This window comes from Scyliorhinus canicula, chromosome 18, assembly GCF_902713615.1.
Source record: "Scyliorhinus canicula chromosome 18, sScyCan1.1, whole genome shotgun sequence".
Lineage (NCBI taxonomy): Eukaryota > Metazoa > Chordata > Chondrichthyes > Carcharhiniformes > Scyliorhinidae > Scyliorhinus > Scyliorhinus canicula.
This window is the reverse complement of record NC_052163.1, coordinates 131840483-131854129: the sequence shown is the minus strand read 5'-3', so window position 1 is coordinate 131854129 and position 13647 is coordinate 131840483. Positions and strand designations below refer to the sequence as shown.

The 13647-nt window shown below is 52.6% G+C and overlaps 1 protein-coding gene across 5 annotated transcripts in view; it reads right to left on the bottom strand.

The window, feature by feature from the left end:
* Positions 1-13647, bottom strand: part of si:zfos-943e10.1 (GRAM domain-containing protein 2B) — a 122097-nt gene that overhangs the window by 44112 nt on the left and 64338 nt on the right. For all 5 annotated transcript variants that reach the window (XM_038778307.1, XM_038778308.1, XM_038778304.1 and 2 more), the window contains exons 3-6: positions 12386-12464; positions 2303-2366; positions 1960-2060; positions 1492-1590 (exon numbers count right to left, since the gene is read on the bottom strand). In XM_038778307.1, the coding sequence (XP_038634235.1) occupies positions 1492-1590; positions 1960-2060; positions 2303-2366; positions 12386-12464 (343 nt within the window). The remainder of the gene's footprint in view (positions 1-1491; positions 1591-1959; positions 2061-2302; positions 2367-12385; positions 12465-13647) is intronic.

Sequence of the window (13647 nt, the reverse complement as noted above, 5' to 3'; positions counted from 1 at the left end):
CTTATCTGAGGAAGGATGTTTTTGCTCTAGAGGAAGTGTAGCAAAGGTTTACCAGGCTGATTCCTGGGAAGGTCGGACTGAGTATGAGGAGAGGTTGAATCTGTGAGGATTATATTTGCTGGAGTTCAGAAGAATGAGGGGAGATCTCATAGAAACCTATAAAATTCTAACAGGACTGGACATGGTAGATGCAGGAAGAATGTTCCTGATGGTGGGTGTGTCCAGAACCAAGGGGAACAGTCTGAGGATATGGGGTAGACCATTTATGACAGAGATCAGGGGACATTTCTTCACCCAGAGAGTGGTGAGCCTGTGGATTTCGTTATCACAGGAAGTAGTTGAGGTCAAAACATTGTGTGTTATCAGGAAGCAGTTAGATAGGGCACTTAGAGCAAAGGGGATCAAAGGATATGGGGGAAAGTGGGATTAGGTTATTGAGTTTGGTGATCAGCCATGATCACAATGAATGGCGGAGCAGGCTCAAAGGGCCAAATGGCCTCCTCCTGCTTCTATTTTCTGTGTTTCTATGACCAAAGCATGGGTTTAGTAAGTGTGTAATTCCTCCGGTTTTATGATAGGATTATCAGGTGTGCACCACTGATCATTTTGCAAATTTGAATTCAGTTTATATCAAAAGCTCGTATCAGTAAATATGATCATGAATGCTGTTGGATATGTCATTGGAGCTCATCTGGTTCATTAGTGACCATTAGCAAAGGAAAACCTCTTAGGATTCCAGTACAATCTGAAAGGGTGCACAAAGCCTCACCCACATGACAACTGCCGACATTTTGTGGACACAGGCCATTGGCCCCAAACTTTATTCGTGATGTTGGTCTGGATTTGAAGAGTATCCTTCGCGAACTGATCGGGCTGAAGGGCAAACTAATTTTCCAAACTAACATCTTCCCCATATATTGACCATCTGACCTACAGACGTTTGATATTCGAGACTTGAACTGCAAGTTTGATGAGAAGAAAACCTGCCGTGGGTTGGCTACAGTCCCACGTTGCCACGGTTGTAAACTGCTGACTCACAGCCTGGCCAGTTAAACCCACATCTCAAAAACTCTGATACCAGGTCAGTCCCCAAAACCAGGCCACAGTATTGGTGTGAAGCAAGTTAGTTCTCAGTGATGCTACTGTTGATGTATAGGTGCATGTTCAAAAGTCAGAAATGCAGAATGGATTTATTTAAAGGCAAAACAGAAAGACAGGTTAATATTTCACACTGTTCTTTTCATCAGAAGCTGAAAGATTTTCTTCCTCTTTTCAGACAATGATTTTAAAATTATTTCTAACATTTGCAGCTTTCTCTTCACAGCTTTTACAGGAAATGACAACAGGAAATGCAGCTCCAGCTTACATCGCTATAAAAAATAAAATTTGATAATTTCAAAGATTCCAGACAGAAAGTTAGGAAATGTCTTGCGAATGCTCCCTTGCTAAAGTATAAATGAATGGAATCTGAGTCGGTGAAACAAAACTCACCTTCTCTCCTACCGTGGTCTTTATAGAGAGAGCATTGGGTACAAGAAGGGCTGTGTTCTGTTTTTTCAACGAAATCACTGCTGTGACAGGAACAACGAGCTGAATGTGGAAGGAGAAGGAAATAAAATTAATGATCTGTGTCCTGCTAGACTCCAGCTGATACAATTCATCATCATCATGTCTCACTTCCGTGTATTCTTTCTTCCGATGAAGAGGGAACAAAAGGAGTCAGATTTCCTAGGTTCCTAATTCAAGAAGCTGATGGAGTAGAAGCTTCTTCTTCTCCAAAAGCCGAATGCATGCCTTCTATGGCATCTCATTTAATGTGGGATTGTACTACACAAATCAACATCAGATTCAACCATTGCCAAGTCTGCAACCATGACCAAGGCGGTTGGTTTCCATCATTGCAGTCATAAATTTATCACACAGTGCTAATTTTAAGGCTTTAAAACAAAAAAGACATACCTTTGTTTCTTTTAAAATGCTGCTGTAGAAACAGATATAGTTGTCAGACACATACATTTTGCCGTGATATGGGACTTCCTTATGCAAGGCACATTTGAAACCTATTAGGAGATAGGGGCTTGTTACATAATAAAATCGCATAAATTCAGTATTACTCAGATTGAGATAAACTTAAAGTCCATACGTGTACAATACAACTTCATGGTAAAAGCTCACCATGTCTCATTATTAATGATTTATACAAAGCCAGGACATGGATTTTATCAAACACTAGCATGCAAATGTACAATGGCCTTGGAAACCCCAGCACCTCGATACTATCATTCCAGACACAAAAACTTACTGTCAATCACCATCTCATTAATGTCTTTGAACTGTTTTTGAAAGGTGGCATTCTGCTTGACAATCTAAGGGGGGTAGAAAAAAATTATTTTTTGTAAATAAAAAGGCAAATTTAATTAGAGACATTTTTATCTGATGTACCCCAGAACTATATGTTTGAAAGTACAGTCAATTACTATTGTAAATTGTGGATGAAGCAGTGGGAAGCAGTAAGGTAGCTGGTCTGGAGTTTGTTGTGGAAACTGCTGAAGTGTTGGCTAGTATAGACTTGAGAGATGAACAGACACTTCCAACACTGATGAAGGTTCAACTCAATTTTATTAACTACTTCTAACTAACTGACACACGATGACTGTGGGTCTAAATTATGCTAACTTAAAGTAGAGACCTAAGCCTTGTCTGATCCAGTTGATTCTCTCAGCACGTGTTGTAAGTCTGTGCTGGGCTGGATGAGTTCTTGTTACACTGAGAGGCAGCACCCAGAATGAGTGGGAACCGTGGTGCCCTCTGCCTTTATAGTGTGTGTATTCTAACTGGTGATTGGCTGCGGTGTTTGTACATGTTGATTGGTCCCTGTGTGTGTCCATCAGTGTGTGTCTGCACCATGATATACTGGTGTACATTATGACAACTGCAATCGGACTGGGTAGAGGAAAGAAGTCAGGAAAGACCATCCCCTTTCCCTACATTTGCCAAACAGGATTTTCCATGGCATTTAGAGGCAGAAATATAATATTCCGCCCCACACATGGGTAGGGTATTAGAAGGCAGGCAATTCATAAGTATGATGCTTTTGTCTCCATTTGGTGTCCTTGTTATGCTGACTGAAGGGAATGTAAAACAAATTAGCTGCAGTCTGGAAATGTTAAAATGGGTGGTTTGAAAGACACTGGGCGAGATTGTCCACCGGCGGGATGCTCCATTTTGCCGGCAGACTGGGTGTTTCTTGACGGCGTAGGACTGCCCCATAATGGGAAAACCCATTGACCAGTCGGCGTAACGGAGCATCCCGCCGGCGGAGTGAAACAGAAATGTGGAGCGGTGGATGGAGAATCACGCTCATTGGGCGAGAGTCTCTGTTTCAGCGACTTCTCCGATTTTGCGGCTATTTCCGTAGGAAGTGTCTAGTCTTACAGCCAAATAGTCGCCGCCGCCCCTTCACTGATGCTCCACCCGGTGGGGGGGCTAGCAGCGGCGCCACATAAAGCCCCCGGCTTTACCTGCAGATATGGACGGAGAATTGCCGGGTCCGTGGCCTCCATGCTCAGCCGACGACCTGCAGCATCCTTGTTATGCTGAGTGAAGGAAATGCAAAGATAGTGCCCCCCTGTGACCCCCTGGCCACCCTCACAAGTCACCCAGGCCTCCGCCAAAGCCAACCTCCGGCCAATGGAACGAATCCCCAGCCTCCCAACCCCCAGACTGTGACGGACTGGACACAGTCTGCCCCCCCTCCCCTGGCCAGCGGAATGACCCCCCCCCCCCCTGACTGTGATGGAGCTGGACACAGTCTGCCCCCCCTCCCCCGGCCAGTGGAATGACTCCCCCCCCCCTAACTGTGACGGAGCTGGACACAGTCCGCGCTCCCCCCCGGCCAGTGGAACGACTCCCCCCCCCCCCGACTGTAACGCCGCTGGGCACAGTCCGCTGCCGCCACGCGAGGTCCCCGGAAACTGTGAGCACACGCAACTGACGCCATTGGGAAGTCAGCCAGCCATCGGGGCGGAGCATCGGGAGAGGGCTTTAGGTGACGTCCTGAGGCCGTCCCAACTGCGTGCGCCATGCTCAGTGATTATGCCGTTTTTGAGGGGGCGGAGCATCCGAAAAACAGCGCCGCCCCCGATTTTGCTGTAAAAACGGATTCGCCGGCCAATCGAGGTACAGGGACCGGGATTCTCCCCTACCCGGCGAGGCAGGGAGTCCCGGCGTAGCGGAGTGGCGCCAACCACTCCGGCGTCGGGTCTCCCCAAAGATGCGGAATTCTCCGCACCTTTAGGGGCTAGGCCTGCGCCGGAGCGGTTGGCGCCATGCCGACTGGCACAAAAACCGGCGCCAACGGCCTTTGACGCCCGCCGCCCGGCGTCGGGGCTGGCCAAAAGGCCTTCGCCGGTTCACGCATGCGCTGGTGCGTCAGTGGCCGCTGATGTCACCACCGGCGCATGCGCGGTAGGGGGGTTCTCTTCCGCCTCCGCCATGGTGGAGGCCGTGACGGCGGCGGAAGAAAATGAGTGCCCCACGGGACTGGCAAGCCCGCCTACCGGTGGGCCCCGATCGCAGGCCAGGCCACTGTGGGGGCACCCCCCGGGGTCCGATTGCCCCGCTCGTGCCGCCAATCCCGCCGGCTCCAGAGGTGCTCCAATTCCCGCCGGCGGAAGAGGCCTGTCAGCGGCGGGACTTCGGCCCATCGCGGGCCGGAGAATCGCCGCAGGGGGCACGACGATCAGCACGGCATGATTCCTGCTCCCGCCGATTCCCGGGTGGTGGAGAATTCCGGCCATGGTGTGGGCGGGATTTACACCGGCCCCGGGCAATTCTCCGACCCTGCGGGGTGTCGGAGAATTCCGCCCAAGATTTCGGCGTCAGCAGTCGGAGGATCCTGCCCTAAGTGTTGACACCAAGATTGAATCAGTGGACTCCTGCCTGAGACAACTAAATTGGCGGCGGCAGTCCCGGAGCAATTCATGATCCATTAATGAGTCAGCACCGACGCCACGTGGAGCACAATCGATTCCGATGAAAAACGGTGTCCAATTCACCAGAGTCGGATTGTCACTCGAGAGGCTGACAAGCTGCAGCCGCACATGAGTCACTCCGCTCTCCACACACACTCATCCCAGTCAAGAAGATGGCAGCACGGAGAGAGGCACCCGGATCGCGGACGCGGAGCTGGAGACCCTATTGGACGCTGTGGTGGAGCGCCGGACCACCCTGTATCCTTGGGTAGGAAGGAGTTTGCCACCGTATGCCGGGTTTGGGTGCGCGTGTCAGGGGCTGTGAGCACCGTGAGCCCCACCACCAGGACCTGTGGCCCCTCACCACAGCGGAGCGGCGCCTACTGGACCTGGTCAGTGGGCCCGGAGGGAGGGCAGTCACCAAGTCGGAGATCATCGAGCAACCAAGTGAGACCCCGCTGCATTGTGGTTTCCCATGGCATGTGTGGCACGACCCCCACCCCCCACTACCCTCACCACCACCCACCAGCCCAACTCACGATCCAATAATGTGTCAAGTCTTGCGTCTCGCATGATCACCTGATGACGATGCGGGTCCTTCTGGTGTCCCCTGTCCCTGACCCCAGCCCCAAGAAACTTCCAGCGACGAGGAGGTGACGGATACCGAAGAGTTCCCCCAAAGGCCAGCCCAAGACACCCGGAGCACCAGTTTGAGGGCAACACTGATGTCCTGCCACAAGTAGCCATGTCCCAGGGCCACCTGGACATTGTAGCAGAACTCCAGTGTTTGGCTCAGTCACACGGGTTATGGTTGAGGGCGACATTGGCATTGCCTGGGCGCTGGCTGACTTGCGCTAGTACCAGAGGGAGGTTGCACAGTCCCTGCACTCCATGGCCTCAGGCATGGAGAACCAAGTAGAGACATAGAATACATTGAATTTATAGTGCAGGACGAGGCCATTCAGCCCATCAAGTCTGCACTGGCTCTTGGAAAGAGCATCCTACTTAAGCCTAGGCCTCCACCCTATCCCCGTAACACAGTAACCCTACCTAACCTTTTGGACACTAAAGACAATTTATCATGGCCAACCCACCTAACCTGCACATCTTTAGACTGTGGGAGGAAACCGGAGCACCCGGAGGAAATCCATGCAGACACAGGGAGAAAGTGCAAACTCAGCACAGACAGATGAAGGCCTCCAGGATTGGCGGCGTCAGGTGGCGGTATAGCCCCAGGAGTTTGCTCCGGTCGCATACACGTCCCACGGAGTAGCCAGGGGACCATCGAGCACCCCGAGGGAGGAGTAGGTGATAGGGCCCATGCCAGTGACTTCCGCAGGGGAGGTTCCGGAACACCACAGCACCTCAGACACCGGCCCCATCCCTGGTGCAGTCAGTGGGCAGCGGGCAGAACAGGGTGGCACTACCACCTGGGACACCTGGAGATGGGATGGGATGTCCGTGCTGTTGGCCAGGCCCCCGGGCCTGTGAACCTGGAGGCAATTGGAGCATCCCGTATGCACCAGCCCAGGCACACACGTTGTGCAGCCTCCTGTGCCTGCCTGGGCCCCGTGCCTTACCCATCCTGAAGCCTCCTCCGTTTCCTCTTCATCAGGCAAGGCCTGGTGTTCAGCCCCTTTTTCCAGGATGTCACTGTGCGATGTTGTGGAGGACACAGTAGGCCACCACGATGTGGAAGACCCTCCTAATGCGAGGGCCCATCCAGAATGGTCCAGGCACCTTTAATAATAATAATAATCTTTATTGTCACAAGTAGGCTTACATTAACTCTGCAAAGAAGTTACTGTGAAAAGCCCCTAGTCGCCACACTCCGCTGCCTGTTCGGGTACACAGAGGGAGAATTCAGAATGTCCAAATGACCTAACAGCACATCTTTCGGGACTTGTGGGAGGAAACCCACACAGACACGGGGAGAATGGGCAGTCTCGGCACAGACAGTGACCCAAGCCTGGAATTGAACCCGGGTCCCTGTCACTGTGAAGCCACAGTGCTAACTACTGTGCTACCGTGCTGTCCCAAGACTAGCAGAAAATGGTTTTGATCCATCGGCAGGGGCTGGTTTAGTTCACTTGGCTAAATCGCTGGCTTTTAAAGCAGACCAAGCAGGCCAGCAGCACGGTTCAATTCCTGTACCAGCCTCCCCGGACAGGCGCCGGCATGTGGCGACTAGGGGCTTTTCACAGTAACTTCATTGAAGCCTACTCGTGACAATAAGCGATTTTCATTTCATTTCATTTAATCGACCTTTATGGGCCCAGCACGTTTCTGCTGCACCGCTCTGCTACCTGAACCGCATCTTCAGGATGTTGAAGCACCGCTCAATCACAGGCCTTGTTGTGGCGTGGGCGTTGTTGTAGCAGGTCTCAACGTCAGTCTGTGGCCACCAAGTACGAGTCAAAGCCAACCCCTCATCTGGGGGGGGGGGGGCTTCAAAGGTGTCAGGAACTGTCGAGTTTGTCAGGATGAAGGCACCTGGCACACTGCCAGGGTATCGGTCACACTACAGCTGCACATACATTGAGTGAACCCCTTTTGGTTTGCGAAGACTGGCCTGTAGCCTGTCGATCATCTCCTGGGCCTGGGGCACCCCGGCGATGGAGAGAACCCGCTGCCTGGGCACCCCGGCGATGGTGGAGAACCCGCTGCCTGGGCACCCCGGCGATGGTGGAGAACCCGCTGCCTGGGCACCCCGGCGATGGTGGAGAACCCGCTGGCCTGGGCACCCCGGCGATGGTGGAGAACCCGCTGCCTGGGCACCCCGGCGATGGAGAGAACCCACTGCCTGGGCACCCCGGCGATGGTGGAGAACCCGCTGCCTGGGCACCCCGGCGATGGGGGAGAACCCGCTGCCTGGGCACCCCGGCGATGGGGGAGAACCCGCTGCCTGGGCACCCCGGCGATGGTGGAGAACCCGCTGCCTGGGCACCCCGGCGATGGTGGAGAACCCGCTGCCTGGGCACCCCGGCGATGGTGGAGAACCCGCTGCCTGGGCACCCCGGCGATGGTGGAGAACCCGCTGCCTGGGCACCCCGGCGATGGTGGAGAACCCGCTGCCTGGGCACCCCGGCGATGGAGAGAACCCGCTGCCTGGGCCTTCTGCTGGGCTCGCTCCTCATTGAATTTGACATATTGATATATTGTGCTGACCAGGCGTATAGGACCTCTGTGAAGGCACCGAGGTCTGCAAGATCCCAGACAGGTCCCCACTCAGTGCCTGGAGGGACCCGTGGCGTAAAAGTTTAGGGCAACCATCACCTTGACGGCCACCAGGAGCGGATGTCTTCTCCTATAACCGCGATGCAGGTGCACCGTGATCCTGCAGATATGGCACACGGTCCCCCGTCAGCATGCCTGGTCCGGTAGATACTCGAATGACATGTGCTGCCGGTACACATGAGGCCTCATGCGGTGTCTCCTTTCACCTCCTCCTCCTCAACCTGTTGGGCGGCCGGCTCTCCATCCTCACCGGCTGCCTCCTGTTCCCCTGGGGCAGGATCCACTGCTGCAGGGTCTTCACCGAGCAGCTCCTGCTCGGACAGCCTCAGTGCATCCCCCAGTGCTGCCACGGCCAGGATGAAGGTCACCATTCCTGGTTGGATTCCGATAGCCATTATTTGCAGGAGGTGAAAGGCCGACATGTTAGTATGGTGCATACCCAAGTGGCCAACCAGATCCAATGGGCTACACAGTGGTCCCGGCCTGCACTACAACCCCTGCCCCCGCATGTCCCTCTCCCCAACCCCAAAGGGGTGGAGAGCCCGAGACCGACAGAGTATTTTGCCAAGATGTTGGCGGAACTGTTGGGGGAGAGAGAAGATCTGTTCCGGTACGAACTGGATCAGGCTCATAGGGTGGGGAGGCCTAAACCAAAGTTGAATGAGCTGCCAAGAGCAGTGATTATTTGTTTCTGTAGGTACCCCATGAAGGAGACGGTCCTGAGTTGGGCAAAGCAGAAGCGGGTGGTGCAGTGGGCTGGAGCTGGTATACGCATATACCAGGACTTTACTGTGGAGCTGGCGAGGAGGTGGGCGGCCTGCAGCCGAGATGAAGATGGCACTGTATAACAGCAGGGTGCGGTTCGGCATAGTATACCCAGCTAAGTTGAGGGTGACCTACAAATCCAAAGACTTCTATTTTGGGATGGTGGAAGCGGCGGAGGAGTTTGTGAAGGCAGAAGGGCTGGGGCAGAAGTGAGAAATGGGACTGAGAGCGGGTTTTGGACTGAGGGTAGGGGGCGTGTAGTATTGTATTTTGCTCTATTTCTTATCGCATGTTATTATATGTGTTAAATGAGTTGAAGCTGCCTATTTGGACAAGAATCATAGAACCATAGAATTTACAGTGCAGAAGGAGGCCATTCGGCCCATCGAGTCTACACAGGTTCTTGGAAAGAATACCCACCCAAGCCCACGCCTCCACCCTATCGCTATAAACCCACCCAACCTTTTTGGACACGAAGGGGAAATTTAGCATGGCCAATCCACCTGGGACAGGGCGGACCCAGCCCAGTGGGCAGGGCCTGGAGTTATGAGGGTGGCGGATGGACAGGAGGGAGGGAGGGGGTGAGAGACCCCCGGGTAGGATAGTTACGTGGAATGTGAGGGATTTGTTGAGGAGAGGTTTTCAGGGTCACCTCAGGGGTAGTGCTCGTGAACCTGGAACCAGGCCCCTGGAAGCCTTTATCGGGAGTCAGACCGGCTCGGGCAGCAGGCAGGTGCAGGGGCAGATGTTGTTAGCCTTCGCCTCGCTGATTGCCCGGAGGCTGGTCCTGTTGGGGTGGAGATCAGCTTTTCCATCCTGTGACACGGCTTGGCAGGAGGGGAGGTAGCTACTTGAATTTCTTTGACTCTGGGGAAGGTGAAGTCTCGACCTAAGGGGACTAAGGCAGGGTTTCACAATTCATGGGGGCTGTTTATGCACTTCTGAGAATTGGTTGCCATTGAACATTAGGGAGGGGGGAGGGGGGAGGTGGGGGGGGGGGGAGGGGGGAGGTGGGGGGGGGAGGGGGGAGGTGGGGGGGAGGGGGGAGGTGGGGGGGGGGAGGGGTCGTGATATTGTTGTCTTTGGTTACACTGTTTACGAATTGATTGTCAATTTGTGTTTTTTACCTGGACTGTACGGATGGACGTTTTGGTCTGTATATTGAGCGGGGGCCAGTTTGTGTGGGGATTGTTATTGTCTGTGTTTTTCTTTGGGTTTTTTTTGGTTGTTTATTAATTATATTGAGAATAAAAAGATTTTTAAATTTAATTTCACACTTCCCAATCAATTTCTGACTCTGGGGCGGAATCCTCCCACCTGGGGACTAGGTCCCGTTGTGGGTGTGGGAACGTGGAGTGTTTCCTGCTGGAGGCTGGTGGGAAACACGGCAAATCCTCCAGCCCCGACCTAATTAATTATGCAAACGGGTGTTTTGCGCTGAATTCAGTGGCGGGACAGGCCTGATGGTTCGTGGTCAGCCAACCTATCTGGACCCCATATTGAAAAGGTGCCCAACAGGAACCTTGGAAGGGGTCTAGTTTAAGGGCTATGGTGATGGCAGCGTTGCCAATGTTCCGAGTAGGTATTCAGGGAGCCCAGTGGTGGAGTCCATGGTGAAGATATGGAATCAGCTAAGGAGGCATTTTAGGGTGGAAGGGATGTCCGGTGCTCACGCCGCTGTGCGAGAATCATGGGTTTGAGCCGGGGGGGATGGATAGTGTATACAGGAGCTGGAGGGAAGTCGGGCTGGTCAAGGTGAGTGATCTGTATTTGGAGGAAGGGTTTGCCAGCCTGGAGGATCTAAGGGAGAGGGTAGAGCTGACGAGGGGAGTGAGTTCAGGTATCTGCAGGTTAGGGACTTTGCGTAAAAGGTCTGGAGGGTTTCCCTCGGTTGCCGGGATACACCCTGCTGGAGTGACTGCTGCTTCCAAATGTGGAAGGGGAGGGAAGAATTGGGGCTTTTTACAAGTGGTTGGGGGAGTGGGTGGTGAAGATCAAGGAGAAATGGGAAGTGGAGTAGGGAATGGAGATCAATTGGGGAGTATGGAGTGAGACACTGCAAAGGGTAAACGGGACCTCCTCTTGTGCAAGGCTGAGCCTGATACAGTTTAAGGTGGTGCACAGGGTGCAAATGACTCGGGCGAGAATGAGTGGGTTCTTTCAGGGGGTAACAGATGAGTGTGAGAGGTGTGGGCGGGGGCCAGTGAATCATGCGCACATGTTTTGGGGTTGCGAGAAATTGGGCAGGAGTGTTCGTGGTCTTAGCCAGGGTAGTGGAGGAGGAGGCGGACACGGACTCTTTGGTGGAGATATTTGGGATTTCAGAGAAGCCGGAGCTCATGGAGAGGAGGAAGGCCGATGTTGTGACCTTTCCCTCTCTGATAGCGCGGTGGTGAATTTTGCTGGAGTGGTGGTCGATATCACCACCGGGGGTAGCAGCTCGGTTGGGTGACCTGTACGACTTCCTGCGGTTAGAGAAGATAAAGTATTTTTTAAATATAAATTTAGAGTACCCAATTCATTTTTTCCAATTAAGGGGCAATTTAGCGTGGCCAATCCACCTACCCTGTACATCTTTGGGTTGTGGGGGTGAAACCCACGCAGACACGGGGAGAATGTGAAAACTCCACACAGACAGTGACCCAGAGCCTGGAGCGAACCTGGGACCTCAGCCCAGTGACACAGCAGGGCTAACCACTGCGCCACTGTGCTGCCCGAGGGAAGATACAGTATGAGTGAAGGGGCTCTGCAGAGAAAAGGTTTGAGAAAAGGTGGAGGAGGTTTGTGACCTTGTTTGAGGAGTTGTTCAGCAGGGGTTGGGGGGAGGGGGTGAAAAAGGGGAAAAATCTGTACAGATTCTACCATTGATTGTTGGAAGTATGTTTCCCGGGGTGTTTATTGGCTGTAAACTGTTTTGATACATGTTTGTAATAAAATACATTTTAAAAAAAAGAAAAGGTGGCCAACATCACTGACCCACTATTGAAGAAATGTATGGCCCGACTGACAAAGAAGATGAATCTCCAGGAACATTTCGGGCCCGGAAGGTGGACCACCTCCAGGTTACTGAATCTGGAAGATCCACCTGTAGATGTTCCTCCCACCCCAGTGTTCCAAGATTCAGGATTACTGTCAGCCTCCATCCTCGACTCTGGAAGCAGCCCCAGGGGTAATTTAGGGCAGCTTGCCACAGTTCCAAATGTGTTTGCACAGGGTGGGGGACGGTGTTTAACCGGGGGCACCTTGCAGAATCAGACATGGGTGCTGAACCTTTATCTGCCTCCCATTTGCAGGATACAAATGAGTTTCATGCCAGCCCCCAGGTTTCTCAAGGTGGTCACCAGCACACTCCCCCCTCCCCCAGAAACTGCCAGTGAGGGTTTGGCAATTTGGGAATCGTAGCTCCTTACCGAAGCAGAGGACGATCGCCTTCTTCCAAGAAATTGTTCATCCTCATTTTTTAAGCCAGATATGTCAAAGGCCTGTGATCTGAATAAAGCAATAATCCCATCAATAGACAATCTTTGTTTACATTACAGCCAACATTCAACATTCTCACTTTGCCGGCACTAAGTTATACTTATAGGAGTGGAGTGGAGACCAGATTAGGACTTTGTAACTCTAATCGTAGGAATATAGGAACAGGAGCAGGCCATTCAGCCCCTCGAGCCTGCTCCGCCACTCAGTGAGTTTGTGGCTGACCTGTGACCTAACTCCATATACCTCCCATAGTCCATATCCCTCAATATCTTTGCTTCACAAAAATCGGTCTATCTCAGATTTCAAATTTTAAAAATATATATTTTATTGAAATTTTGTAGTTTATATATAATTTACAATAGGTGATCATTGTGTATTTAAATATATAATGTTCCTCTTCCCCTTCACCCTCCCCCCTCTGTCATTTAACCGCACTCTCCCCTTCCCCCCTACCCCCCCAGTTTTAGATGTTCCCTTGGCATCTTAGTCTATTTCACCTTCTTTGCTTGTGCCAACCCCGGCAGAGCCCTGGGCCCTGTAGCTGATTCTGTTATCTGCCAGTTAGAATCATAAAATCATAGAATTTACAGTGCAGTAAGAGGCCATTCAGCCCATCAAGTCTGCACGAGCCCTTGGAAAAAGTACCCCACTTAAGCCCACACCTCCACCCTATCCCTGTAACCCAGAAACTCCACCTAACCTTTTTTTAGGACACTTAAGGGCAATTTAGCACGGCCAATCCACCTAAACTACACATCTTTGGACTGTGGGAGGAAACCGGAGCACCTGGCAGAAACCCACACAGACACGGGGAGAAGGTGCAGACTCCGCACAGACAGTGACCCAAGCCGGGAATTCAACCTGGGACCCTGGCGCTGTGAAGCCACTGTGTTAAACACTGTGTTACCGTGCTGCCCATTAGCCCCTGGCGCTGTGAAGCCACTGTGTTAAACACTGTGTTACCGTGCTGCCCATTAGCCCCTGGCGCTGTGAAGCCACAGTGCTAAACACTGTGTTACCGTGCTGCCCATTAGCCCCGGGGTTGATACCCCTCCCCGCACCACGCGGGTCAGCCCAGGCCAGTCCCCACTTTGACCTGGGATCCCTCGTCTCTGCCACAGGGCCCTGTCTTTGTGGCCTTGCTCTTTTTGTACTCTGTTATTGATTCTGGCTGTTACCATCCTCCCTGCAA